Source organism: Procambarus clarkii, chromosome 35 (assembly GCF_040958095.1).
Source record: "Procambarus clarkii isolate CNS0578487 chromosome 35, FALCON_Pclarkii_2.0, whole genome shotgun sequence".
Taxonomy (NCBI): Eukaryota; Metazoa; Arthropoda; class Malacostraca; order Decapoda; family Cambaridae; genus Procambarus; species Procambarus clarkii.
The window spans coordinates 33,447,440-33,472,348 of record NC_091184.1 but is presented as its reverse complement, the minus strand read 5'-3'; the positions used below and the strand labels follow the sequence as shown (position 1 = coordinate 33,472,348).

Below are 24,909 nucleotides of genomic sequence, written 5' to 3'. Positions count from 1 at the left end.
GGGAGGTGATATCCTGCAAGAGTCAAATAGAGAGAAAGATCTGGGGGTTGATATCACACCGAACCTGTCCCCAGAAGCTCACATCAAAATTATATCATCAGCGGCATATGCTAGATAGGCCAACATAAGAACTACCTCTAGAAACTTGTGTAAGGAATTGTTCAGGCCCTTGTATACCACTAATGTCAGACCAATCCTGGAGTATGCAGCTCCAGCCTGGAGTCCATACCTAGTTAAACACAAGTCAAAGTTAGAGAATATCCAGAGGTATGCCACCAGACTAGTCCCAGAACTGAGACGTATGAGCTACGAGGAAAGGCTACGGGAGCTAATCCTCACGTCCCTGGAAGACAGAAGGGTAAGGGGAGACATGATAACCACCTACAAACTTCTCAGGGGAATTGACAGTGTGGACAAAGACAAACTCTTTAGTACGGGTGGAACACGAACAAGGGGACACAGGTGGAAACTTAGTACCCAGATGAACCACAGAGACGTTAGAAAGAATTTTCTGTGTCAGAGTAGTTTTTTCATTTATTTTTTTATATATACGTGAAGGTACATTGGGTTTATGAGAGTACAAAGCATTGATGTTTTTACATTCTTGTAAAGTCACAATAACACGCCTAGCGTTTCGGGCAGGTCCTTTATCTAACATAATTTTAATTTGTAGCAAAATTTTAAAAATGTTAACAGGTACATTGTAAGAAAATTAATAGGTACCTTATAGTAAAATTTGATGATTATAAAAAAATAGGTAAATTGTAGCATAATTTGAGGATTATTTCTAGGTACATTGTAGTATAATTTGCGCTCAACATAACAACCATGATATAAAATGATAACAATGACTACAATAGTCAAGTCGAATGGCTTAGGCACATAATTAACAAATGAAATAAATGCATTAGTCAGTGATGTAGGGTAGAGGCAGACACCATGCACAACTTCAAATATAGATTTGATAGCGCCCAATAGGCTCAAAGGAACCTGTACACCAGTTGATTGACAATTGAGAGGCGGGGCCAAAGAGCCAGAACCCAACCTCCTCTAGCACACCCAGGCGAGTACAGAGAGACACAGCTGGGAGCCGACGTGGACGCCGCCGCCTCCAGCAGGTCTGGCCCCTCTATCCTCCCTCTCCCTGGCTTTCCTTAACAAAACTTTTCGTTTTTGAATGTATTTAACATTTTATTTGAAGGTAGGAGTGCCGTGGGCAGCGTCACTCAGCCTGGGAGGGAATAGTCTGCCGTGGCAACATGTATAACACTCACCTTGTAGGAAGAAAACCCCGCTGGGTTGAGCTCTCGTCTGTGTCCCATGGTAGACTGCTTCTATTTCCTTCTATAATCCCTATGGTAGACTTGCTTCTGCCCTCTACTGTGCCCCATGGTAGACTTATTTCTATCCTCTACTGTGCCCTTTGGTAGACTTGCTTCTGATGTGTCCTATGGTAGACTTGCCCCTACTCTCTACTGTGTACTATGGTAGACTTGCCTCTACTCTCTACTGTGTACTATGGTAGACTTGCCTCTACTCTCTACTGTGTACTATGGTAGACTTGCCTCTACTCTCTACTGTGTACTATGGTAGACTTGCCTCTACTCTCTACTGTGTACTATGGTAGACTTGCCTCTACTCTGCTGTGTCCTATGGTAGACTTGCCTCCACTCTGCTGTGTCCTATGGTAGACTTGCCTCCACTCTGCTGTGTACTATGGTAGACTTGCCTGAACCCTTTACTGTGTCCCATGGTAGACTTGCCTCTACCCTCTACTGTGTCCCATGGTAGACTAGCCTCTACCCTCTTCTGTGCTCCATGGTAGACTTGCCTCTACTCTCTACTGTGTCCCATAGTAGACTTGCATTTATCTTATACTGTAACCCATGGTAAACTTGCTTCTACTGTACTCCTTAGAAGACTTGTATCTACAACCTTCTGTGCCCCAAGGAAGACGTGCCACAACTCGCTAAGTTAGACCAGTTACGGTAATTTGACCCCAGGCTATAGGGGGCATGGTGGTCGTGGCTGCTAGTGTCGTACTGTACTTGCCCGACATGGCATTGCCCGAAACGCTGTGCGTATTGGTGGCTTTAGGCATAGTATATACTTTGCTCTATCTAGAAATCTAACATTATGTTTGTAACTCATTTTGAATGTATGTACTTTTACCTGAATAAACATTATCTTATCTAGTACAGTACATTGTTTATTTATTTATTTACAAGACAGGACAATGGGTTTGTGAGAGTACAGTATATAAGACTGTATTGGTATTTTTATGTTCTTGCAAAGCCACTAACACGCAAAGCATTTCGGGCAGGTTCCTAATCTAACAGATCAGGTAAGATGAATAGATACATGGTAGCAAAAATTAATATCAACATATAACTACAATATCGATTGACAGAGGTGATTACATTGGTGAAGATGTATGTCTCAAGTACTGTATTAAGATTTGTGAGGGAGTGAGTAGCACAAGATTCATTGTGAGTTTGACCTAGTACTTGTTAATCTAGTACAGTACTTGTATTACAGTTAGCTTCAGTCTCAATTTGCAGTCGGGGATCCTTGGTTTGCAGTTCAGGTGGGACAGAAATGATTGGGAACATTTCCTTTTTCTTAATGCCTGTTTATTTAGCAGTAAATAGGTACAGTATCTATTATTATTATTTCGGTTTAAAATTTAGCTGGAAAAATCCTCAGGAATAAGGGGAGGGGACCTTTGACAAGTCACTGACTTCTTGTTCCTATTGAGGCTAATCAAAATTGTGGCCCTTGGGTAAATTCACGTAAATTGTGAAAAATAACATTGCCTAATGAACTGTTACCTTTTTAATTTGCTTAAACTTAAAATGAAATACTGTACTGTACCGTACCTGTATATCATATAGTGTACTGTATCAAATACTGTACTGTGCTTACAAGGACAGTGTAGTAATTGTGAAATCAGTGCCGGACTCTTGATAGGCTGGGAGTCGGTTGCTTTTGAAGGTTTCTCTTAATTAAATTAGTAGTAGTTACATGTATCTTTTTTTTAATTGTGATATTTTCCTTGGTGATTTCAGCAGATATGTTATTGTAATCATTGGTGGGTTACTGTCAACTTATCGCACTTCAAACTCTGCAAACACTAATTTATTATACTGTAATGCTTTGTCACATGTTTATTATATGTATATATACAAGATACAGTACAGTACAATTCAGCACCTACAGTATAACGCAACCTAATATTTTTAACCGTTCTTAATCATGAGTAATGTATAACTAATTATCAAATGGTGTTGGTTGCAGATTGGCTGGCTGTGGGTTGTCAAGGTTGCTCGAGCGCAGGACAATGACACCTACCAAGCAGCCAATTGACTTTCTTATATACCTGATTCTTTTTGGTTCAACCATCTTTGTCAACAAGGTATTTATAACCGATTATGATTTTCCAGACATTTTAAGAGCAGGTATGTACAACTTTTCATAGTTTAGAGACAGAAATGTATACTACTGTAATTTTTCATTCAGTTTAGAAAACAAGATTACTGAATGTAATTGTTCATTGTTTACAAGTAGTAAACAAGTAGAAGGGTATAACAGTTCATTATTTACAAGTAGGAATGTATAACAGTTCATACAGTTTACAAGTAGGAATGTGTAGCAGTTCATGCAGTTTGCAAACAAGAATATACAGTATAATTATTCCAACCCAACCTTATATTAAGTGCTTATATTAAGTATATCTGTTTACTGGGCGTACAAACATTCAAATTAAATGCTATCAACTTGGACTAAAAGAATTAGAAATGCATTTTTTTATGGCTAATGAGCATTAGCATCAATAAACTACGAGGATTGGTGTAGTTCATCCACTTGTGTATAGTAAAAAGGGCATTTTGAATTTGCTACCAGTGCCAGTATACTGTTTTGCTTGACTGCACAATTGTCCCAAGAGCACGGCAGACCTTACCTTGTGGAGCAGCCAAATGATTCTGCTCAGAAAGGAACTTTTCATATAAATTCAAAGCATTATTTTTAGTCACTTATTTAAACTGTTTCTCTACTCTGACACATTTATTTAAAGCTACAATGGGCAGCACAGATACAATACATCAAGCTAGAAAAAACTCTGCCTAATCCGTAAACTGTGGTGTCAAGTTGAATGAAAAAACTCTTAATTTTTTAAAGTGGAAGGGTCATTTATTATATACAGTGTAATAATTTTCATTGAAACTACAACATTCTTTACAGTATGTGCTCTCGGTGCTGAACTTCACGTACCCCACAATCTATCAAGGTTGGCAGACCCTGGTTGGAGGTATCCTCCTGCGAGTTCTGCTCTCCAATAAATGTCTGTCTGTGTCTGCCACGGACTTGGATAAACCTGGGTTTATCTCACTTTTACCTTCATTTCTCTTCTTTGCTGCTGGCATTGTTGCAAGCTCCAAAGCTCTTGGCAATTTGGTAAGTTCTTGATTTTATTATGGCTAATTTTGTTTTAGTGTGCATTGACAATGATTCTGCTGGATTTTTTGTTAAATAAATTAAATTAAATGTTGATACAGTACAGCATGTTGAAATATTTCAGAACATAGTTATGTACAATTGTTTGGCCATGTCTCTCAGCATCTGTACATTTTATTATGGAGTCTTGTATCAGTGACAACCTCCAGACTGATAGATCCTAGTAATTTAAGTATGCATGAATATTTGCTGAAAGTTTCCCCCCAATAGATAAATGTTTCGTAATGCAAAATTGTACTTTTTACATGTAAATATAAGAGCAAGTTGATATTATTATTTGTATATTTATTTATTATTTTGCACATAGGCTTTCCTATGGTACCAAGTAATTCTTCTGTTGTTATTCATCAACAAAATTTAAAAAAAACATGATTTGAGTAATATTTAGTGTTTTGTACCAAAAAATTTTCCAAGCTCTATTGGTGAATCATACTTAGCAAAAATTTAATTTTCCCCTGTGATGGACATCATTTAACTAGGAAATGCAGATTTGTTTTTTCAGACAGCCAAATTTGCAGGAAAAATTCAATGGGCATATTTTCTGTTACACATTTAGAAGAATCCATTGTATGAAGATGCCGGAGATGGATTTTGGAGATGCCATAATACTTATAAATTGTTAAATAAATTTGGAATATTTGTCAATATATCTATGATCTCTGCGTCAGTCGTGTTGAGTGCTGCACCGGTGTCTTTGCCAACCTTTAAACATTTTTGTCTATGGTATTCTCAGGATAGTCTTGGGCCAATAACATTCAATTTTTTTAATATTGTACATTCAATATAGGGAAGAAATTCCTCAAATATTTTGTGTGCATTCATGCAAAACCCTCAAATCTTAGGTTATTGTCTGAATTCCCTCAAGGCTTGGATTATTGCCTGAATTTTCTCATACTTTCATTTTGCAATTGTTGTCCTCGTATCTTTTCCAAGTGCTAATGGTCACACTGGCTTAGCACTCTCTTCTCATATTCACCATACCATCGTCTGAATTAAACAGATCATTTGATACTAAGGGACCATCTAATTCCAGACCATCTTAGATGCATATATACACGTATGTAGAATAATCACAAAAAACATGTGGTTCAGTTATGCGTAAGTATCCACTAGGAAAATGAAAAGAAAGTTCCAAAAGTTTTTACATTTCAATACATTATTAAGAAAATACAGCCTTGATGTGTTGAAATTGTATTTGCTTGATAATGTGTTAAAACAAATAAAAATTAAAAATATGGAAATGTGCTTGCATGATTGGTCTATACAGGAGTAAAAAGAAAAAAACCTAATTTTAAAACTTTTCTTTTAGGTAATTTGCAAATGAAAAAAAATAATATGCATGCTCAGGAGCTAATGTGGTCTGCCCATATCGCAAAAATGTTTACAATCATTTTACGTTTCCTAAGTTATTTGATGGGTTATAACTACAAATTTTGTGTCAAAATGTTTGGAAATGCATACATACATATAATCTGCAGTATAGATACATACAGTATATGAAAGTTTGCCACACGTGAGTACTCATGGGCAATAGGGAAGTACGTGCTCTGGTCGGTCCACTCATGCTCTAGATACACTGTCCACACAATAATGATGATTTTTTATAAGTTTTTAGACTCATTGATGCAAATAGAATAGCTCTGGAACGGAAAACTGGAAAATTTTGTAATTGGATGGCATGTTTTAGCATCATCGGAATGTGCATTGTTGGAGTACAGATGACGCATTTTAGTGTTGTCTGTATGTGAAAATGTTAAATACATTTTTTTTAGATTGTGGCATCATTACATTATTGTATTTATCGTTTTAAAATCAAATTTTTTTTAAATAAAACCTTGTACAGTATAAGTGACCAGATTCTGTGATTTCACCCTCTTCATCTTAGGCTTGTATTTTTGCATTGATAAGATAACAGTATGAAGTTCAAACAGCAATGTCGGCAATTTCTTAATTTAATAATACACTATTAATATTTCAGAGTGTACCTGTGTTCTTATGTTTGCAAAATACATTGGGTGCAATGCTCTATCTGATGGAAATTGCTCCCAGCTTCCGAGGAGGTTCTGGGCCATTTCCTCTTCTTGCCAGCCTCATCACCATCGGGACGGCTGTGGCTGCTGTCCTCGCTGATATTGACATGACGGTAGACGCTCTCAAAGTATAGTAATTTTATTTTGTTTAGAAGCCATAACAATATTGCTTAACATAATTTTTTTTACAAGTATTATTATATTGTTTTATTTGGTTTTATTCTTAAAAGTATGAATAATTTTTAAATATGTCAACCTTTATTATGCAGTTTTCAGATTCCCCGTACTTTTGGATGCTTGTGTACCTAGCATGTGTTGCTGTTCAAACCCTCCACTCAAAGATTGCGGATGCCCGCTACACTGACGTCGACCGACTTTACTTCTCGTATGTTTTTAGGTAAATGCATGCAATATTCATAAAAGTACATTTATGAATTTAATCCATTCCCAGAGACGGGTCATAACTCGAAAATTCGTAAGGCGAAACAAATTTTCCCATAAGAAATATGTAAATTTAATTAATCCATTCCACACACTCAAAAATCTTAACTTCAAAATACATTTCATACATAATACACACACACATTTTATTCTATATTACAGTATGTATAAGTTTTACCTTACCTCTTATTGATGACTCTTGTTGACATATAGAATACAGCATTTGCTCATCTCACTGTCACTGTAAGGCCAGGTTTGTCCTTAATGTTCCTTGCTGTATGTGTATTATTTTCTTTGCAGTGTTGTGGTCTTGGCTCCAGCATCATTGTACTTGGAGGAGGCCTTCGAAGTGCTCCACTTTCCTCATGCAATGCGCTATGACTTTTATGCTGGCTGCCTCCTGTCAGGAGTGTTGGGACTCTTCCTAAACCTCTCATATATGAAGGTAAGCCCAATGCATTTATTACTTAGATCTTGATCTATCAATAAATAGACTAGCTAGTGACCATAATAATTGATAGGATCCTACACAATGTTGTGCCATAAACAAAGTTTTGCTTAGCTCATTTTAATTACCAATATTATAAAATTAAGAAGAAATATATAAAAGTATAATGATATGCTTGGTCTTTTTATGAGAGATTTCTTCAATAATTGGTTTTGCTCATACTGTATTTCCATACAATACAACAAACTGCTACTTCTGTTACAAAATTTATTTCCCAGCAGCAGCCATCAAAATTAATAACCTAATGTGGATTTTTGATGATTATGGTATTCCTTCAAATACTGAACCATTGATGAAATATGATACAAAATTTTTTTAGTACTGTACTGTACTGAAAGGATGTTCACTTTTGAATATAAAATTTCCAACCTGTTTGGTATTAGACACTTGGTAGGAACTTTGGTGTATAATCCATCTGCTGAAAAAACACATCATCATTTTAGGGCAGTTAATTGGGGATACTTCTCTGTTGCCTTAATGCACTAAAAGAACCTTTTGTACTTAGTTCATTTTCTGATATTTAAATAATGAGCATTGATGCTGTATGTAGCCTGTCTGTGACAATATATTTGCTAACTCTTGTTTTAGAAAATGTAACATTCATTTTTTTCTTGCTAACATATCCTCTAAGAGTATTGACTTGGTAGATGTATGCATTGTATTTTCCATAGTTCAGATTCATTTTGTATTGATTTGCTAATCTTAGGGGTTCATTTTTTTTAAATTTGAAGGCTGTTATTAGAGTAACATGTTTATATTGGCAATATTTGGGTAATAACCAGGGACTTTTAAAAGTTAAAGTTCAGCTGTTATTGGGTAGGTAGACAACCATCATTGCCAGTCATTTTTAGGTGAAAATAACTAATTAATAACTATAACTAATAACTAATTAACAACTATAACTAATAATGTTATATAACTAATTAATGTTACCAACTCGTGTATTTTACTATGTATTGTCAGTGCACTGCTCACATAGTAAGGCTCTTTTAAGTCAATATATTTATTTAATTTTAATTTACACTTGATAACTAATTTTGCAGGTTCGAAGACATAACTACTTTTCAATAGTAGATGCATCGGGAAGATTGCTGACATCTCTCCTCGCGCTTGCAACATTTGCTGATGTAACGACAGTCACTGTTAAAATATTAGTGTGCATTAATCTTGTCTCTGCAGTATTTGTGCCTCTTCCCACTCTCAAAGATGCTGAAGGGATGGATGAGGTAAACGAACCACTTAAAGAAGGAGTGTGAAAAGTGTGTTTGACTGCATCATTTAACGCAGCATCAAGTAATGTGAATATCGTATTACATAGTATTGCATAAAAGTAATAGTTATTTATTTTAAATGCATTTTGTTAATATTTACTGTGGTACTGTATTATAATTTAAACTGTTATTTATATTGTTAGATAAAATTTATGATTTGTTATATGTTTATCTGGAGGATTTATGCTGCAGATTTGCACAGCATAGCAGCTTGAGCTTTAATAATTCATCTCATTTTGTTTATCATTCCTCTCATCATCAAGAATGGTCTAAACTTTAGGTCTTCCTTCAGAAAGTGTAGCATATATTATATTGTACCTGTAATCATTATAGTTATAGGTAAATAATGGGAACATAGGTACTATAGGTTCAAATAATGTTGAAATAAGTTTCGTTGGGTAGAATGGGAATAATTTTCAGTAACATAAAACATTTTTAACATAAATTTTTAGTGAATAAGACTTGCTGGATATTTTACTGTACTCGTGTTAATTTGATTAAAGTAGATATACAGTACAATACATGTTATGTGAACAGAAATATTGCCCAAGAAGCTCAATTTCTTGCAAAGGCAGCCATTGTTGTAGCAGCCAAGATGTGCTTGCTGGGTAGAAAGGGTTGTTTGCATCTTCAATGAATGTATGACCATGTGTATGTATATATGTATGTACAGTATCTGTAGTTAGTCACAGACTTTTTGTATATGTATAATTTAGTCACTCTGATTTGTTTAGATTTCCAATACTGTATTTCTTAATACAGTATCTCAGAATTCATGTGATTATTATGTGATTCCTTCCTCCTCCTTCACTAAGTCTGCAGGGATTGATTTGTTACATAACGTAGCATACCTTAGGGCGAAGTACTGTACAGGTTATCGATTGTCATTACTTCATTTAATGGTTCTTAACCTCTAAATTACCCTATCAGAGACTATTGTTTCTGTAATCCATTTTTTTCCAGTGTTGTACTTACAGCAGTGATTGAACTTAAGGCCTGTGACCCTGAAGTTGATCCCTCCATTCATCTATCCCTGTACTTGTAACATTATGTATTTAACAGTTTCTCTCCTCTTTTTCTTATTTGTATATACTGTACTTTGAGGATTCCTCAACTTTTCCTAATTGTTTTTCTTTGCAAACAAGTGGCAATGGGTTCACTTATGTTATAGGCAAAACCAGCATTTAGCACTCTTGATCAAATGTTTCGGCATCTCTTTCGAATTTCTATTAATATTTGGAGGAGGCTGAAATGTCCGAGACACGCTGCATTAGGCCATCCTTCTCGTGAAGGGAGCTCACACGTAACAAAGTATCAAAGAATATAGACAGATCTGAACTCTCTTCTGTATGCATTTATAACTTCTTTTTTGTTTGTTAATACTAACTACAACTTGGCTCATAGATGGCCTGAATCTCGACTAGTTCTCCTGATAAATATATAATATATAGAGTGTTTCAGTACCTGCCACTGAGAAAGGTTCTTGCATATATATAATTGTATTTTTTATGGGAATCATTCATATCTTTGTTAATATATAACTTTGTTGAATTCTGTATTATATAACAAATGTGTGCTTAGTTTATTCAAAGTAATTTTATAGATGTGTATTATTTACTTGAGATTCTATTTTGTATCAGTGTAGCTATGTTATTAAAATTTTACGAAACTTTAGCATTTTCTTAAAAACGCAATAATATAGAGAGCAATATAGGTGGGTACATGTGGCTAAACATTATATCGAGTAGGCTTTTGCTTAATCTCTTAAGTACAGTATTAAAGAATTTGTTTTATACTTAATATGCATAATAGTTGTTATAATCTATATATTGTAGTAATGTACCTTAAAAAACTTTAACATAAGGCTAATTTGAAAATATAGTAGCATTTTAATATATATATGTGTGTGTGTATGTATATATGTTGAATAAGAAGGGTAACATTACAAAATCCTGGTGTATACATTAACATCAAACCAGTCACTCATTACACATGCTCTTCTTCCTACATAGACACTTGTCATGTACCATTGGTCACTTGACAATCATGTGGTCCCATTCTGATTTTTTTTTTTTCCAAGAATTATTTTTGTTTCTTTGTTAGCCAATTATTTAATCAGTTGTATGGAATTTTTCACTGTGATATGGCTTGTTTATTCCTGCCAAATGATAAAAGCACTGTAGCTTCCCAGCCTATTAATGATACATGACACATGGTGGACCTTTTGGGAACATGGAAGCCAAATTTACTTGCCAACTCATTGGTCATAGCAGTAGTCTGACTCATTGAGGAATGAGAAAAACTCCTTGCTTTACAATCACTTTTATTCCTTTGCTTATACTGTGTATGATGAATGAAAGGCAAACATTTTGATATAAAACTACTACTATGACATTGAAGATGATTAGTCATGTCAAAGTTATTCTAAACTGACAATTTTCCTTAACTACACTTACACTCCTGAAGTTTGATGATGACCAGTCTTCAATTACAGATGTTCAAGCTTCTGCTTACTGCCACATGTTAACCTTATTCTAATTGCTGGCGAGGATGTGTATAGTGTTGATAAAATCATAGATAATATAATGATTCTCACCTTTATAGGAACAAGCTAAAAATAACTTGCTTAAACACTGTTAGATGAGAAATTTCATGCAAAACACATTAATGAAATATTCCTATACAGGCTTCTCGCAGTCCTCGGTGACCCACAAACTCGCATGATTTGTACAAGACCAGATTGTGTTTCTCTATTTGAGGGGTGGGGGTCCATGGGCTGGTGATAGATGGAGGGTGCAGTGTTTACTCCAGAGATGAATTACAAAATGAATGACTGCAAATATAGTACACACATTAATTTATTTATTCATGTAATTAACCACTTCACTATTCAAAAACAGCTAAATTTCACAAGCAGGATAAATCTATAATTCAAGGTAAATAATTTGCTGTTTTTATTACGTCTTTAAAATATTGATTTTGTGAGGATTTTTAATGCATCTCTATCATTGTACCTGTGGAATATCTCGCTTTATGTTACAAACAAATGCTTTACGAACACAATCTCAGAACATAACATGTTTATAGGACAAGGACTCCCTGTACTGATGTTCACTAATAAGTAATACACATTTGTTGTTCACAAACTTGTCAGAAAAACACTTTGTATCTTATAAGATAAAAATCTTGATTTGTAGTCAGGAAAAATTGCCAGTGCAAAACCAGTTTAAAGACACCAAGGGACTTTCCAATAAGAAATTATTTATTTATAAAATATAGATTATTATTTCCTATTTTTAGAACTCGTGAAACATGCACACTTTTCATATCTGATTAATAAGCTTATATATATATATATACTTTAAGTACTGTACATGCACACACACATTTTCACAAATAAAGGGTTGTCTGCAAATGAACACAATACAGTACCATTAAAAGAAATCCGAAGCACATTTCCTAGCATTTTCTGCGTTGTTCTCTTGCACCGAGGCACTTTTGGGTCTCCTTGGAAGATTGAGCAAGTTGTCTGTGAGTCCCAACGACAGCTCGCCTTCAACAATCCCTCCAGCAGCATTTGTTGCTTTCTTCTGGATTTGGAGTTTTGGTGTGATGCTTCTACCTGTGGTAGGAAGGAAGGCAATACTGGGCGTTACAGCACCTGGGGTGGCTGATCCGTGCCGTATACTGGGAGATGGCGTGTAAGATGCTCGCAGAGCTTTATCTGTGCTTTGTCCTATCCCAAGCTTAGTTGTCAGGAGTCTTTGTGCTGCTGGTGACATTGATGTTACTCTTTCCAAGGATGACTGTTGACCAAACTTGTTTGATGGAGTACCTAAGCTGTACTTGGCTGCCAGCATTGCTTTAATTTTCTTGTTCCTGTGTTTTTGACTTGCTTGCTCAGCTAATTTATGCCCTAGACGGTCCCTGAAACAGTAAAAAAAAATTAAATAAAAAATTGTATTATTAATTTAAAGTACAGAAATGTTGCTTACCCCTCTGCTTAGTCCACAAGATGTGTACCAACTAATTTTGCTCTAGGAATGGTTAACATACAATATTTAGTACCAGGCATTTCCCACTTTTGTTTGAATCATTTTGTGCATCACTGACAAACTTATTCCTTATCAAAGAAAGCGCATACAAGAAACAATTTTTGAAAATTCTAAATAAATGATTCCTTAACCAACTTAAAAGATTATACAATAGATAAAGGCACTACAGTACTTGGATATACTGTAGGTCCATGGAGCAACTACACTATATGAATACATACACAACAGGATAATGTAACTTGCTTGAATAACAGCACAATGATATTCCATATCCTGTATCCAAGACAGTGCTTAATAGGCTCCTTTCATAATAGCGCAATGCCTTATGGGTCTGTATCAATGTATTCACAATCCCTAGGTTAGTTAAGGGTTTATTATAGACAATTCTTATCTTTAGGTGCTATTAAAAAATGGTTGTATTTCTGATAATACAACACTTCTTTAAGAGCAACACACACCAAAAGAATTCTGTATAATGAACCCTTACTTAATCATTGTGGATAAATTTACTTGTAATAAATACTTACTATATAGATACCGGGGGTATAGATATTTGGGGTATCTGCCTGTGCCTAGATCTCTCTCTCTCCTCCCCCTTCATTTCTCTTCCCCAATACTTCCCTCTCCTCTATTTTATATTTTCACAAGTAAGTATAGGAACAGAATTTCTGACTCCTGTTAATAGGTTGAGAGCTTACCCTCCCCATAACTCATGGTAAGTCTTACCTCACTACATTCCCTGGAACATGACCCATGAATCTATTTACAACCAGGTACCCAATTATTGCTGGTTGAACAGAGGCAAGGTGTTACAGATTGGCACCTAGTCAATCCTCCCTGTCTAGGACTCTAACCTAAATCAAATCGCCTGCTTGAGATGAGATGTTATCTTGAGATGATGATTTCGGGGCTTTTAGTGTCCCCGCGGCCCGGTCCTCGACCAGGCCTCCACCCCTAGGAAGCAGCCCGTGACAGCTGACTAACTCCCAGGTACCTATTTACTGCTAGGTAACAGGGGCATTCAGGGTGAAAGAAACTTTGCCCATTTGTTTCTGCCTCGTGCGGGAATCGAACCCGCGCCACAGAATTACGAGTCCTGCGCGCTATCCACCAGGCTACGAGGCCACTGCAGAGACAAATGTGTTACCAATGCAGCACCTGGGACTTTTTTTTTTTCTTCTCCTCCCTCCCAGAAAATTTAATACTGTAAAGCACTGAAACACTGCTAAAGAACTATGGAATCCAAAACCCTAATTTCTGATCATGAAAAATGCAGTGGGTTACTATAGATGCCAACATTTCTTACAGGGTGGCACTGAGGTTAACCCCCAACTGACCTTTGACATAATCCCCCCCCCCCCCCCCTGCCCATAATCCTATGACATAATCCATCCCCTTAGTCAAAAGAGGAATTGACGAAGTACCAACACTGGGAGGTTCAGAGAGAAATCATGCCTGAAACTCCTATTATAATTCAATGATTGGTTATTTCAGTGGAAATATTGTAACCAACATATGTAACAGCTGAACAGACAATGGCGAGGGTGGACTTTTATATAATTCTTAGCTTGTGTAACCGTTTCCATGTTCTGTTGTTAACACTACATGCTTCGTCCAATCTTGCCTTTCACTTAAAAATTTCAGCAACACAGTAATGTGGTAGCAAACACTAGTGTTAAAAAGATATTTCATATTTTTTCTGAATTAATCTGTAGAGTAAAATGAGTTACCAACACCAGAACAAATGCTGCCGAGTTAAGTCTTCATGTGGAGCACCAGAGTGCATTAAGTTTCTAATGGCCACAAGGATGATTGCATAAACTGAACAGTTACTAGATAATTTTTTCAGATTGATAACAAAATGAAAAGTCCATTTCAAAGTGATGCAGGTGTACACATACAAGGTGTTATGATATTTCTGCAAAATATTCCAACCGGATTGAAGATAAAAAAAATAATTTTGCCTTGTTGGGGGCTATTTTATATGCAACAGGACAATTTAATTACCAGTATCTCAAGACAAGACATACAAAAAATACCAAATTAATTTCTTCCTACTGTATATACCAAAGACGCTAGAAATATAAACATATTCTATACCTGTTGGGTACTTGTGGTATTCTATATGATGGTCCTTGTGTTTGTTTCTTTAGCAGCGGTGTCTGGTTGCCATCCAGCTGGAATGGTGTCCCTTCCACCTCTCCCCAAGTCATGAGAGGAGAGGCATCCATCCCAGGAACAGGAGATGGTGCAGTTACAAAACTATAGCCATTCACCCTTGGAGTGTCCTTACCAAGTTCTTTTCCTGAAAGATTTACCAAAATCACATTATGAAACTGGTACTGTAGTAAATGTAAAATTATAAATTATTGTTGAAATTGACAGGTTCCATGGTATTTAAAACCCAGACCGACAGAAAATACACCAGCCTGGAACTAAGCATCCGAGATACAGTACAATGTATCGCAAAAGTAGTGGACAGTTTTATAACTACATTATACACAATCCTCATAAACTTGGGCCACCATCTTCCCCAAATTTCTCTAGTGAAGGCAATTTTTTTTTCATATGGGTACCTATGACTACAGTATAAGATATATGTAACCTTTCATTATATTTTTCCCTTGGGTTAATACCAACCCACCCTACAAAATTCAGAATTGCTGTAGTAATAATTACTAAGTTAATGATTACGACCTTGGCTATGTGCACAACTGAAAGTGGCGAGATTAATCAGAACTTTTTTCTCTTTAAAAACACAATTTGTTACTAATTTTACATTCCCAATTACCTAGTAATCAAGGTCCCCAATTATTAATGGGTGCCCAGTGGGCAAAACAGTAAAGGAATGATGCCCAATTATATTATACCTTCCTTCATTTCCATACCACTGTATTAGGCAACGCTTCCAGAATAACATAACTGGTTCCTGGTTATTCAGCCCAACTGCTAGTCAGAGACTAGCATCTGGGGTTGTTGAACGTTGGTGCCAGGTACCCCCAAATGTTTGCTAACTTATTTCTTAGGATCCAGAGATTTAAAATGAAATATTACTGGACATAATAGCAGAGTATGTCGGTACACTCTCATGGTATTTTCATACTGTTTGCCAACTTTCTTTTTTCCCTCCAAGTGCATCTGGATACTAGTTACTAGACACCCATGTTTGTTGGAAACAACTGACTTGTTAAGGCTTGATATTACTATGCAAGGCAGAATGGTCTGTTTGGCATGTGTCGGTGGCATTTTAAAATTATTTGGAAATTTTTTTGATTTACAAAATGGAAACTCACCATCAACACCAACCTTCCCCTCCTTCTTGCTGGCTTGAACTGCTGAAGCTTCTAGCATGGCAGCCCGACTCAGCGTCTCGGTAAAAGGATTCCCATCAAAGCGTGTATTTGCTAAATCCACTTGTCTTTTCTTCTGTTTCGCTAATTCAATTTGTTTATCTTGTGACAATGGCGCTCCTATAAACAGACAATAAATATTAACAAACTGATTAATCAAAAAATACATTAACTACAATAGCTTAATTCATGAAAGGACCTGATGCATGAAAACCAGTAAATTTAGTGACAATTCAATATTGAAAATGGGGAGTGAAGAGGTATAGAAAATTGTGAATGAGTTCAACACAGAGTGCAAAAGAAGAAAGTTAAATGCTGGTAAGAGTAAGCTGATGGTATCATATACTGTAGGCAAGAGTATCATACAGAACTAGATTTTCACTCCTTCACAGGACAAACATAAATGGTGGTGTGTAAGATTAGAACTGGATGGCTAAATTATTGCAGAAAAACAGCCAATAGAAAAATAAACATACTATAAAGGTTGTATAGTGTGCAATGAAAATACTATACAATCTTTGCAATGGTTGAAGTCCAAAATGAATTGGTTTATTCAAGCATAATTTCATTAATGTGGGAAAAATTACAATACATAAATAATAATGTTCAGTTTTTTTTGTTAATTCTGCACTTCAAATCGTTTTCAGCCATAATACATTACATAATGAAGTGTAGAACACTTGGGAGGCACCTATAAGAATGCAATCCCATAACTGCATACAACACAAAATTGTTGTAAAGATTTAAGAGGACAGAGCATAGTACAGTACAGTACAGTACAGTACTATGCTTGGGCATAACACACCAAGATTTGCTGCTTCTGATATCGATCTCTCAGAGTGAAATACAAACATGATACGAGTCAAACGTACTGTACAGTGTATATACCATAATATACAGCAGATAAATATTAGGCTCTTGAAATTTTCAGCATTTAACTTGATGAACATGACCTAAATATGCAGGATACAGACAAGGCCAAAGATAAGGGAGGGGTAACAGAGTGGGCTAATTTAAGATATTTCAACTGTTTGCACATTCAACATAGTATAGAAATATTTTATCTAAATTTTGGATGGACATGTATAGTTTTCTGTCTTAACTGTGGATGGATGATAAGACCAAGGGTAATATACAGAAGGTAAATTATGATGAATTAGGATAACAGGTAGACAGCTAACATTATGAAAATGAAGTTCAAGCAAAATAAGTTCCAAACTGATAGAAGATTGTTAAGATAGGGATGCCTGCAAGCATTTCTGCACAACCCATCCTCTCGTTTAGATAGTACTTTTTGTAACTATAGGCACCATAGTACAAACATTTACGTACTAAGCAATTAGATAGTAGAACTTTGTACTATTCATTTTATAGTCTGAAAAATAAACCTAAAAACAAATTTAAATATTCCTAGGCCTAGTATAGTGCACACATGTACTATATTAGGCCTCAGATAGCATGAATTAGGCCTTGGAAGGTTAGGTTAGGTTAGGTTAGTTTGTCTTTGCAGCATAAGTAGAAAATCATTTTCCGGTTTGTCCAAAATCAAAATCAACAATTTCTACTTTCTAATTACGTTGTACATCATTGTATGTACTACGGTCCTCATCCTTCCTATAAGTACCACCAAAACAGGAGGATGGGCTGTTCTGCATGAACACTGTTTTTGGGAAGAACAAGAATTGCTCAGAAATATTATAATAGATAGTATATTCAGCAAATATTACTATTAGAAAAACTGTCAATACATGAATGCAAAACATCTACTACCAGCATACTGGGTAAAACAAGGCAGTCCAACCAGTAGGTCATATGCTGGCAGTAAGTAGTGACGTTTTGGATAATGGAGGAGTTTCTACATTATTGATGGAAAACAAATTTTCATAATGTGAACATTATTTTCATGTGTGCGAAACTGCTGCACAGTTCATATAAAGAATCCGTTTCAGTTATATGTATTGCATGTAAGAATAGTTTTGGTCAAAACAGTCCATATTTTTCATCCTTTCAAAATATTAATGTGGCTTACCCTTGAAGATTAATTGGTAGGAATCTTAGCTCCCAGCTGATCAAAAGTTAGCCAACTTTGGAGTAAATCGGTACATACACATTGGAATAAAAATAGGTACAGTACTATGAAATTACTCTTGGCATTAACTGACAGAAAAACAAACCTCTATGTAGGAGAGTAAAATCTATAAAACAGAATGTGTATCTATTTGCTTGTCCATTCAAGGTTGGGGAGGGTCCAGATGCTCCAAGTATCTGGGTCTAAGATTAGAAAGATGAGGAGTAAAGGTGGTGGTGAAGGGTAGGAAAGTTGATGAACAAAGGAAATGGTGGTGAATGGTGGGGAAGATGGTGAAGAGTAGGAAAGATGGTGAAGGGTAGGGAAGATAGTGAAGGGTAGGGAAGATAGTGAAGGAGAGGAAATACAGTGCAGAGAGGAAGTAGTGAAGGGTATGGAAAGTGGTTAAGGAGAGGGAAAGTGTGTGTGTAGAAGATAGCTTCTACTGTCTTCTACACTGACAGTTTCTACGCTTTTAAGTGGTGAGAGTATGGCATCCGTCACCCTAGTAATGCTGGGTACCACTTCCAGTAAAGCTATAAATGATAAACAAATACCTCCTGCAGTATAATAAAAGAAATGTTCAGTTTAAAAGCCTACTGAACTACAATGTGGTGAAAATGTTAATACAAAGCCTTACCATCAGGTACAAACATCACAGAATTAAAGGTTTGGTAGTTCCAATTTTCTAACTGTTTGGGTCTAGTATCATTCTGTACTGATGTGCCGGTAATGGAAAGAACCGCTGCTTCTGCCTGTTGCTGGGCTGTCTGAGGTATTAAATTGGGTACATGTTCTTTGTTGTGCTTCTCCTCTGCATCAAACATCCACGCATGCTGCAAATAAAAGATTAATAGTGTTCTTGTGAATATATGAACTTTTGAGTAATTACATGGCATCTGAAATACAGTATTAATAAGAAAGAAAATGATTCAATTTGTAAAATACTGGATAAATTAATATCCAACATAAAATTAACTAGACCCTTTACTACCGAATCATCCAGGTGAGCAAAATGAACTATTAACAACCACATGGGAGGCTTTGATTCACTCTCTCATGAGCTTAATTTAAAATAAATTGTCTTATTACGTTTACTTGTAAAAACTGATGTTGTACAGTATAATAATGTACTGTACATTTATCCTATACCATTTAGCTAGATCCAGAGCATGACATATAAACAGACCCAGTGTAATTTTGATGTAGACAAAATAAGAATATGTCTCTACAACATTTTAAACTTTATCAATAATATACAGAAATTTGTTTCTGTATACAATACACTATTGTTTTATGTTGTGATTGATAAATTGAAATGAATGATACAGCCTTTATCCACACCTATTTTCTTAAGATTTATCTTGGAAAAATGTGAGATTTTCAACAAAAGTATAAATGAGGATTATGGATTTGATTAAGTGAAGCAAATATACTTCTGGGAGTTTAAAAATATTTAAAGAATGCCCAAAAAGAAAATCTGATAGAGCACTTTATAATAGAGTACAGTACTGAATTATCAGAGATGAAGGAACACAAATTACTTTTATGACAGGAGACAAAATTAAAAATCTGAGAAACCAGTATGCAGTATAACCATAATTACTGGATTCACTAGGTGCCTGAGCTTTTTATAACATTATATTTACCAACAAAAATTAATTATGGAATAGAAAAATAAATACAATTAAATTACCATTTCAGTGTAAAATACTGATAAAGTGCTTCATATTATTACAATTATCACTCATCCATTCATATGAAACTAAGTGGGAAAATACAAATAAAATTTGTATATACCATAATATGGTACATGAATAATGGTACTATTATCTGGTATTATGAGGATTAAATTTACCTTTATCTTAAATCGTCTTTCATTTTCCTTCATTATTTCTTCAAAGCTTTCATTGTCCTCACTTGTGTGTGACTCCAGGAATTCATCTAATGACATTTTACCACTCTGAGAGCTTTTGTCATTATCCTCAGCAGCATTTTTCATCACTTTATTCTGAGGATCGAGCGGGTCGTCTGAAGAGTAATCAATACTGGGTGTTCCACTTCCTCCTCGTTTCGAGCGCCCTGTGATTGGAGTCTCAAAAGTGGCAGGACTGTCTTCAACATTTTGTAGCATGGGTGGATCTTTTGCTACAGAATACTTTGAGTAAAATTCTCGAAGTCTCACCACATCATTGGTTTCCTTTGCCTCCAAATAGTCTAATTTTTCTTTCAGGGTTTCCAAATCAGGGAAGAAATCTCTTTCAATTATTTTCTCAACTTCCTGAAAGATAAAAAAAAAAGAAATGAATTTGTTCATGTTACAGTTCAGTGATATATTTTAACTACAGTACTATAATGTACTGTATAAAAATAAGTAGAAATTAAACTTTTGCAATAATCAGGTAGTGATCAATTATTACTTGCCTGAGAGGACTAAACAGTACAGTAAAATATTACAATAATATATAATTACAAATAATTAATAATACACTATAAAACCAGATATTTTTCGATCACAGCTGATCAAGGAAAGTATACCCGGTTCCTATGTCAGGCATATCCAACAGTAAAATAAATATTATGAATGATGTTGTACTACTGCAAACCACTAAGCCAGTGTGATTACATAGCACTTGTAAGGAATACAAGGACAAGGACCTGGAATACAAGGATGGGGTGGAAGGACAGGTCTTCCTCAGCTGATTCAGTCCCTAGATAGTTACAGATGTGAAATAAATCCATTAGCACTGGGTATAGTATATCAATGTCACAAGCAATAAATATAAGTTAGTGTGTTCAAAATAATGATGTGCTGTGAATAAATTACAAAAGTAGCAAAATAAAATAAGGAATACAGTTTAAAAAAAAAATAAAAGGGGAAACACTTACCCTAACATATGTGTCTTCATCCAAGACCTTTTTCCTTTTACGAGCTGCTGGATGAATTGGCTTCTTGAATATCTCTACATTTTGTTTAGCTGTTTCCATGGCCATTTCTCCTGGTACTGTTTCTGCATCACTCTCTGCCATACTGTTTATAAAAGACATCTATGAATTAATATTCTATTCAACTGGAAAAGATCATCACAGCAAATTTGGGACCTTTGACAAGCCACTGACTTCCTGTCCTCATTAAGGCCACTAGTGTTAATGGCCCTCAGATAAATTTAGGTAAATTAAAAAAATTATTTCCAAGTATTTTTTATTACCAGTTATTGTGAAATGGAACATCTCTAGACCTAATCTACCCTTACTAAATTAAACAAAAACTTAACCATACCCTCCCAACTAATAGTGCATTGACTTTAAAAATAAAAATAAAAGATGTTTGGTATAAGGTGCTGAACTTAGCAGTAAATAAGTACTTAGGAGATAGTCGACTGTTTTGAGTTGCATCCTGGGAAAGGTCAACTGTCTGCCAAGGAGTATCTCATATACATAACAGATTCCCTGTCCCACAACAATAAATGGAAACCAGTGGTACGACATTTAGTTTCTCAATTACTGGGCTAGGTTTTGAACTCGACTCCACAACAAATAGTGTATACAACACTGGTCTCATATAATGTTGCCCATTTTAAAACTCGTTTCTAACATAAATTATGTATAGTAATGTTGACCAAACCACACATTAGAAAGTGAAGGGATGACGATGTTTCGGTCTGTCCTGGACCATTCTCAAGTCAATTACGTACAGTAATATTAAAGAGTACAGTTTAGCAATATCTTTACCAACTAAATATAAACAGATCTAACCTAGATTATTAAACAATCTAGAAAAATATGGCTAGTACTGTATGTAGGATTTGAAATGGAGTGTTTTTGTCCTAATGCTAGGTATACTAAATATGTGATAAAAACTTGATTGCATACTTCTCAGAAATGTGGCATTTTATTTTAAAACCATCGATTAAAAATGTCTGGAGTGCAATCTATGTTTTATCAACATCTTCTTAAACCTGAGCAAAATCAGATGTTTCATCAGGGAAAGTCACCTACTTTTCCAACCTACCACTTGTAGACACTCTGAGCTTGGTTATGTTTTAGCTAGGTAAAGTCTAGGTTAGACTAGGGTTAAGATATAATAAGTATGGTTAATTTAGGTTCGGAGCAAGTTATGAGGCAACTAGGCAACAATCATAAAATCCCAAGCACCATAGGGTACAGTTATTTCAGTAAATTTTGATTTATAACTACAGATTTATAACTTGGTGTACGGTATATCGCCAGGGGTAGTAAAATCTTAAGACTAATCAAAGAGAACCCCTTACCTAGCTTAACCCAGGGATTGTGAATACAGTATATTGCATACAGGTCCTTAGAAGATCTTCCATTTCACAATAATAGTTGATGACAAACACTTATCCTATGATTAACAACACAACATCTGTCAGCTATAACCTAATCAACCTCTTATATTATTAAAAGGAATGTCACTTGGCAATTTATAATACTGAATAGGCTACAATATATGCAAACTAAAAACCCTAAAAAATTTAATGATTGTAGATAGTTAAATTATATTAAATGTTGTACTACATGGATTCTGGTCCATATACGATGCTACGTGTGACACGATAATATATCGAATGTATTTAAAACAAACACATTTTATATATGTACCGTAACTAATGATAATTATGTCTTTCCGTTGTGAGCAAGTTTTAAGACGTTCTGAACAGATCCGAAAGTGGAAATCGAGTGGGCCTATTGCCCAATGCTAACATTCCAAAACTTCTACCTAACACACGCTCCTTAAAACTTGGGGATATGTAATTACATTGCCTACAGACCATAATAAATACATTTGTACTCTATTTATACATTAAAACGGCAAAATCTTTGGTACCTACGATTTTTTTTCTTTCAGTGGACGGTCATAAGTGACGAAGAAAAACATATCATACTATAAGGTAAAAGGTAATCACCGAGACAAAAGAACATCGCCTCTTGAGGAGGCTTGTGTAAGGGGGTTGAATTTTTGGGATCGGATTTAAAGCTTAATAATTAATTAATAAATCCTTCGGAGGCTAATAGGTGGGGGTAGAAATAACCTAAGCTACTCTATCCCTTTGAGATGTATTTTTTCTTTTTTCTTTCTCAATAAACATACTTGAACTTGAGGCTAATAGAATTTTCCCCTGATAATTCTCCCATGCAACAAAAATAATTGTAATGGGAGAAAGTCACAGCACATCATCAAATGATGGGTCGTCGGGTTATTTATTAAATATTAATGAATATTTCAAGATCGAGTTACTCCAGGATTTATTACAGAGGCACATAATGAGTTACTCCAAGATCGAGTTACTGACCCTCCTCCCAATTCAACTCCACAAAAGTTGTCAAACTCCCGGGTACCTAATAAGTAACTGCTGGATGAATAGGTGGGATTAATAGATTAGGTGAAAGGAAACATGTCCATTCATTTCTGTCCCGGGAATCGAACCCGGGATCTCCGAGTATGTGCCGAAAACGGAGCCAACGACTAAAGACATACTTCACTATTGTGAACCAAAACACTACTTTACCGTATATCTAAGCCTAGCTCCACGAAACCCACAAAATATATATACATATATATAATAAATATAAATTAATGTTTGAAATAAAACACTTTGGTTATTGCATTGTTGAAATATTCTCTCGGATGATGAGAAAATGGTGGTTTAGCCCAGAGTGGAGCAGCAGGTCAAGAGAAAGCCTGGGTGTGAGGCTGCAGTCTGGGAACCGGTGTGAGAGCTAGCGAGAGCCACTCTTAAATTAATTAACGAACATATGTTTAGGGGACAATCATTCGATAGTATACATCTGAGCTATGTATACAAGGCTGATGAGACACAGACGGCCTTAGTATCTCTCTTGATTGATTGATGAAGATTAAGCCACCCAAAAGGTGGCACGGGCATGAATAGCCCGTAAGTGGTGGCCCTTTTGAGCCATTACCAGTATCAAGAGCTGATACTGGAGATCTGTGGAGGTGCGACTGCACCCTGCGTGACGGCAGATGTCTCCCGTGACTATCTCTCGTCATAAATACGCGCTTGTTGCTTCATTAAACGTATTTTTGCTTTGTAAATCCTATATTGGTTGAGAAAGTTGTTAAAAAGAGAAAGATAATACTTTTGACCTCTCCTGAAGCATTTTCTCTATTAAGTCTTAAACAGCCAAGACCTACATGCATATATAATAATAATAATTAATTGTGTCGCGGGGACAGGAAGCCAGAATGTATGCATGATCACATTGCTTATATCGAGGTTGTCTCCCAAGGTTAAATTACTGACCCTGTCCAGGATACAACCCCACAACTAGCTGACTAACACCTGAGTACCTACTTACTGCTAGACGAACAGAAGCATTAGGTGAAAAGAAATGTGCCCAACCATTTCTGTCCCGCCCGGGATACACATACACATACACACATGTATGTGGGTGGGTGTGTACTCACCTAGTTGTGCTTGCGGGGGTTGAGCTTTGGCTCTGTGGTCCGCGTCTCAACGTCAATCAACTGATGTACGGATTCCTGAGCCTATTGGACGCTATCAAATCTACACTTGAAACTGTGTATGGAGTCTGCCTTCACCACATCACTTCCTAATGTATTCCATTTATTAACTACTCTGACACAAAAAATCTTTCTAATGTCTCTATGGCTCATTTGGACACTC

The 24,909-nt window shown here is 35.6% G+C and overlaps 2 protein-coding genes across 4 annotated transcripts; one reads left to right on the top strand and one right to left on the bottom strand.

Annotated features, from left to right (window-relative positions):
• The first annotated feature begins 1,011 nt into the window (after positions 1-1,011).
• On the top strand, positions 1,012-10,435 carry LOC138371438 (UDP-N-acetylglucosamine transporter TMEM241-like). 2 transcript variants are annotated; one of them, XM_069336292.1, is made up of 7 exons: positions 1,012-1,118; positions 3,298-3,415; positions 4,243-4,455; positions 6,494-6,658; positions 6,815-6,942; positions 7,287-7,431; positions 8,538-10,435. In XM_069336292.1, the coding sequence occupies exons 2-7, from the start codon at positions 3,341-3,343 to the stop codon at positions 8,748-8,750; spliced, it is 939 nt and encodes a 312-aa protein (XP_069192393.1). In that variant the 5' UTR covers positions 1,012-1,118; positions 3,298-3,340; the 3' UTR covers positions 8,751-10,435. The 2 variants fall into 2 exon arrangements, with proteins under 2 accessions (XP_069192393.1, XP_069192392.1); XM_069336291.1 differs by lacking the exon at positions 1,012-1,118 and adding an exon at positions 1,247-1,323 and having other exon boundaries at positions 6,494-6,673.
• Positions 10,436-11,075: 640 nt separating this feature from the next.
• On the bottom strand, positions 11,076-23,201 carry LOC123768380 (ess-2 splicing factor homolog). Of its 2 annotated transcripts, none has more exons than XM_045758842.2 (7): positions 23,092-23,201; positions 21,128-21,269; positions 20,097-20,519; positions 18,879-19,074; positions 16,114-16,290; positions 14,921-15,125; positions 11,076-12,692 (listed from the first exon to the last, which is right to left on the bottom strand). In XM_045758842.2, the coding sequence occupies exons 1-7, from the start codon at positions 23,136-23,138 to the stop codon at positions 12,200-12,202; spliced, it is 1,683 nt and encodes a 560-aa protein (XP_045614798.2). In that variant the 5' UTR covers positions 23,139-23,201; the 3' UTR covers positions 11,076-12,199. The 2 variants fall into 2 exon arrangements, with proteins under 2 accessions (XP_045614798.2, XP_045614799.2); XM_045758843.2 differs by lacking the exon at positions 23,092-23,201 and adding an exon at positions 22,862-22,945.
• Positions 23,202-24,909: the final 1,708 nt, after the last annotated feature.

Excerpts from the sequence above, each read along its gene's own strand:
- LOC138371438 (XM_069336291.1), top strand. The coding sequence starts at position 3,341 with ATGACACCTACCAAGCAGCCAATTGACTTTCTTATATACCTGATTCTT. Across the intron at positions 3,416-4,242 it reads CAACCATCTTTGTCAACAAG|TATGTGCTCTCGGTGCTGAA; the intron begins GTATTTATAACC and ends CATTCTTTACAG. Across the intron at positions 7,432-8,537 it reads TAAACCTCTCATATATGAAG|GTTCGAAGACATAACTACTT; the intron begins GTAAGCCCAATG and ends CTAATTTTGCAG.
- LOC123768380 (XM_045758842.2), bottom strand. The coding sequence starts at position 23,138 with ATGTTTTTCTTCGTCACTTATGACCGTCCACTGAAAGAAAAAAAATC. Across the intron at positions 20,520-21,127 it reads ATGAAGACACATATGTTAGG|GAAGTTGAGAAAATAATTGA; the intron begins GTAAGTGTTTCC and ends TTTATCTTTCAG. Across the intron at positions 19,075-20,096 it reads AAAGACGATTTAAGATAAAG|CATGCGTGGATGTTTGATGC; the intron begins GTAAATTTAATC and ends TTTTATTTGCAG.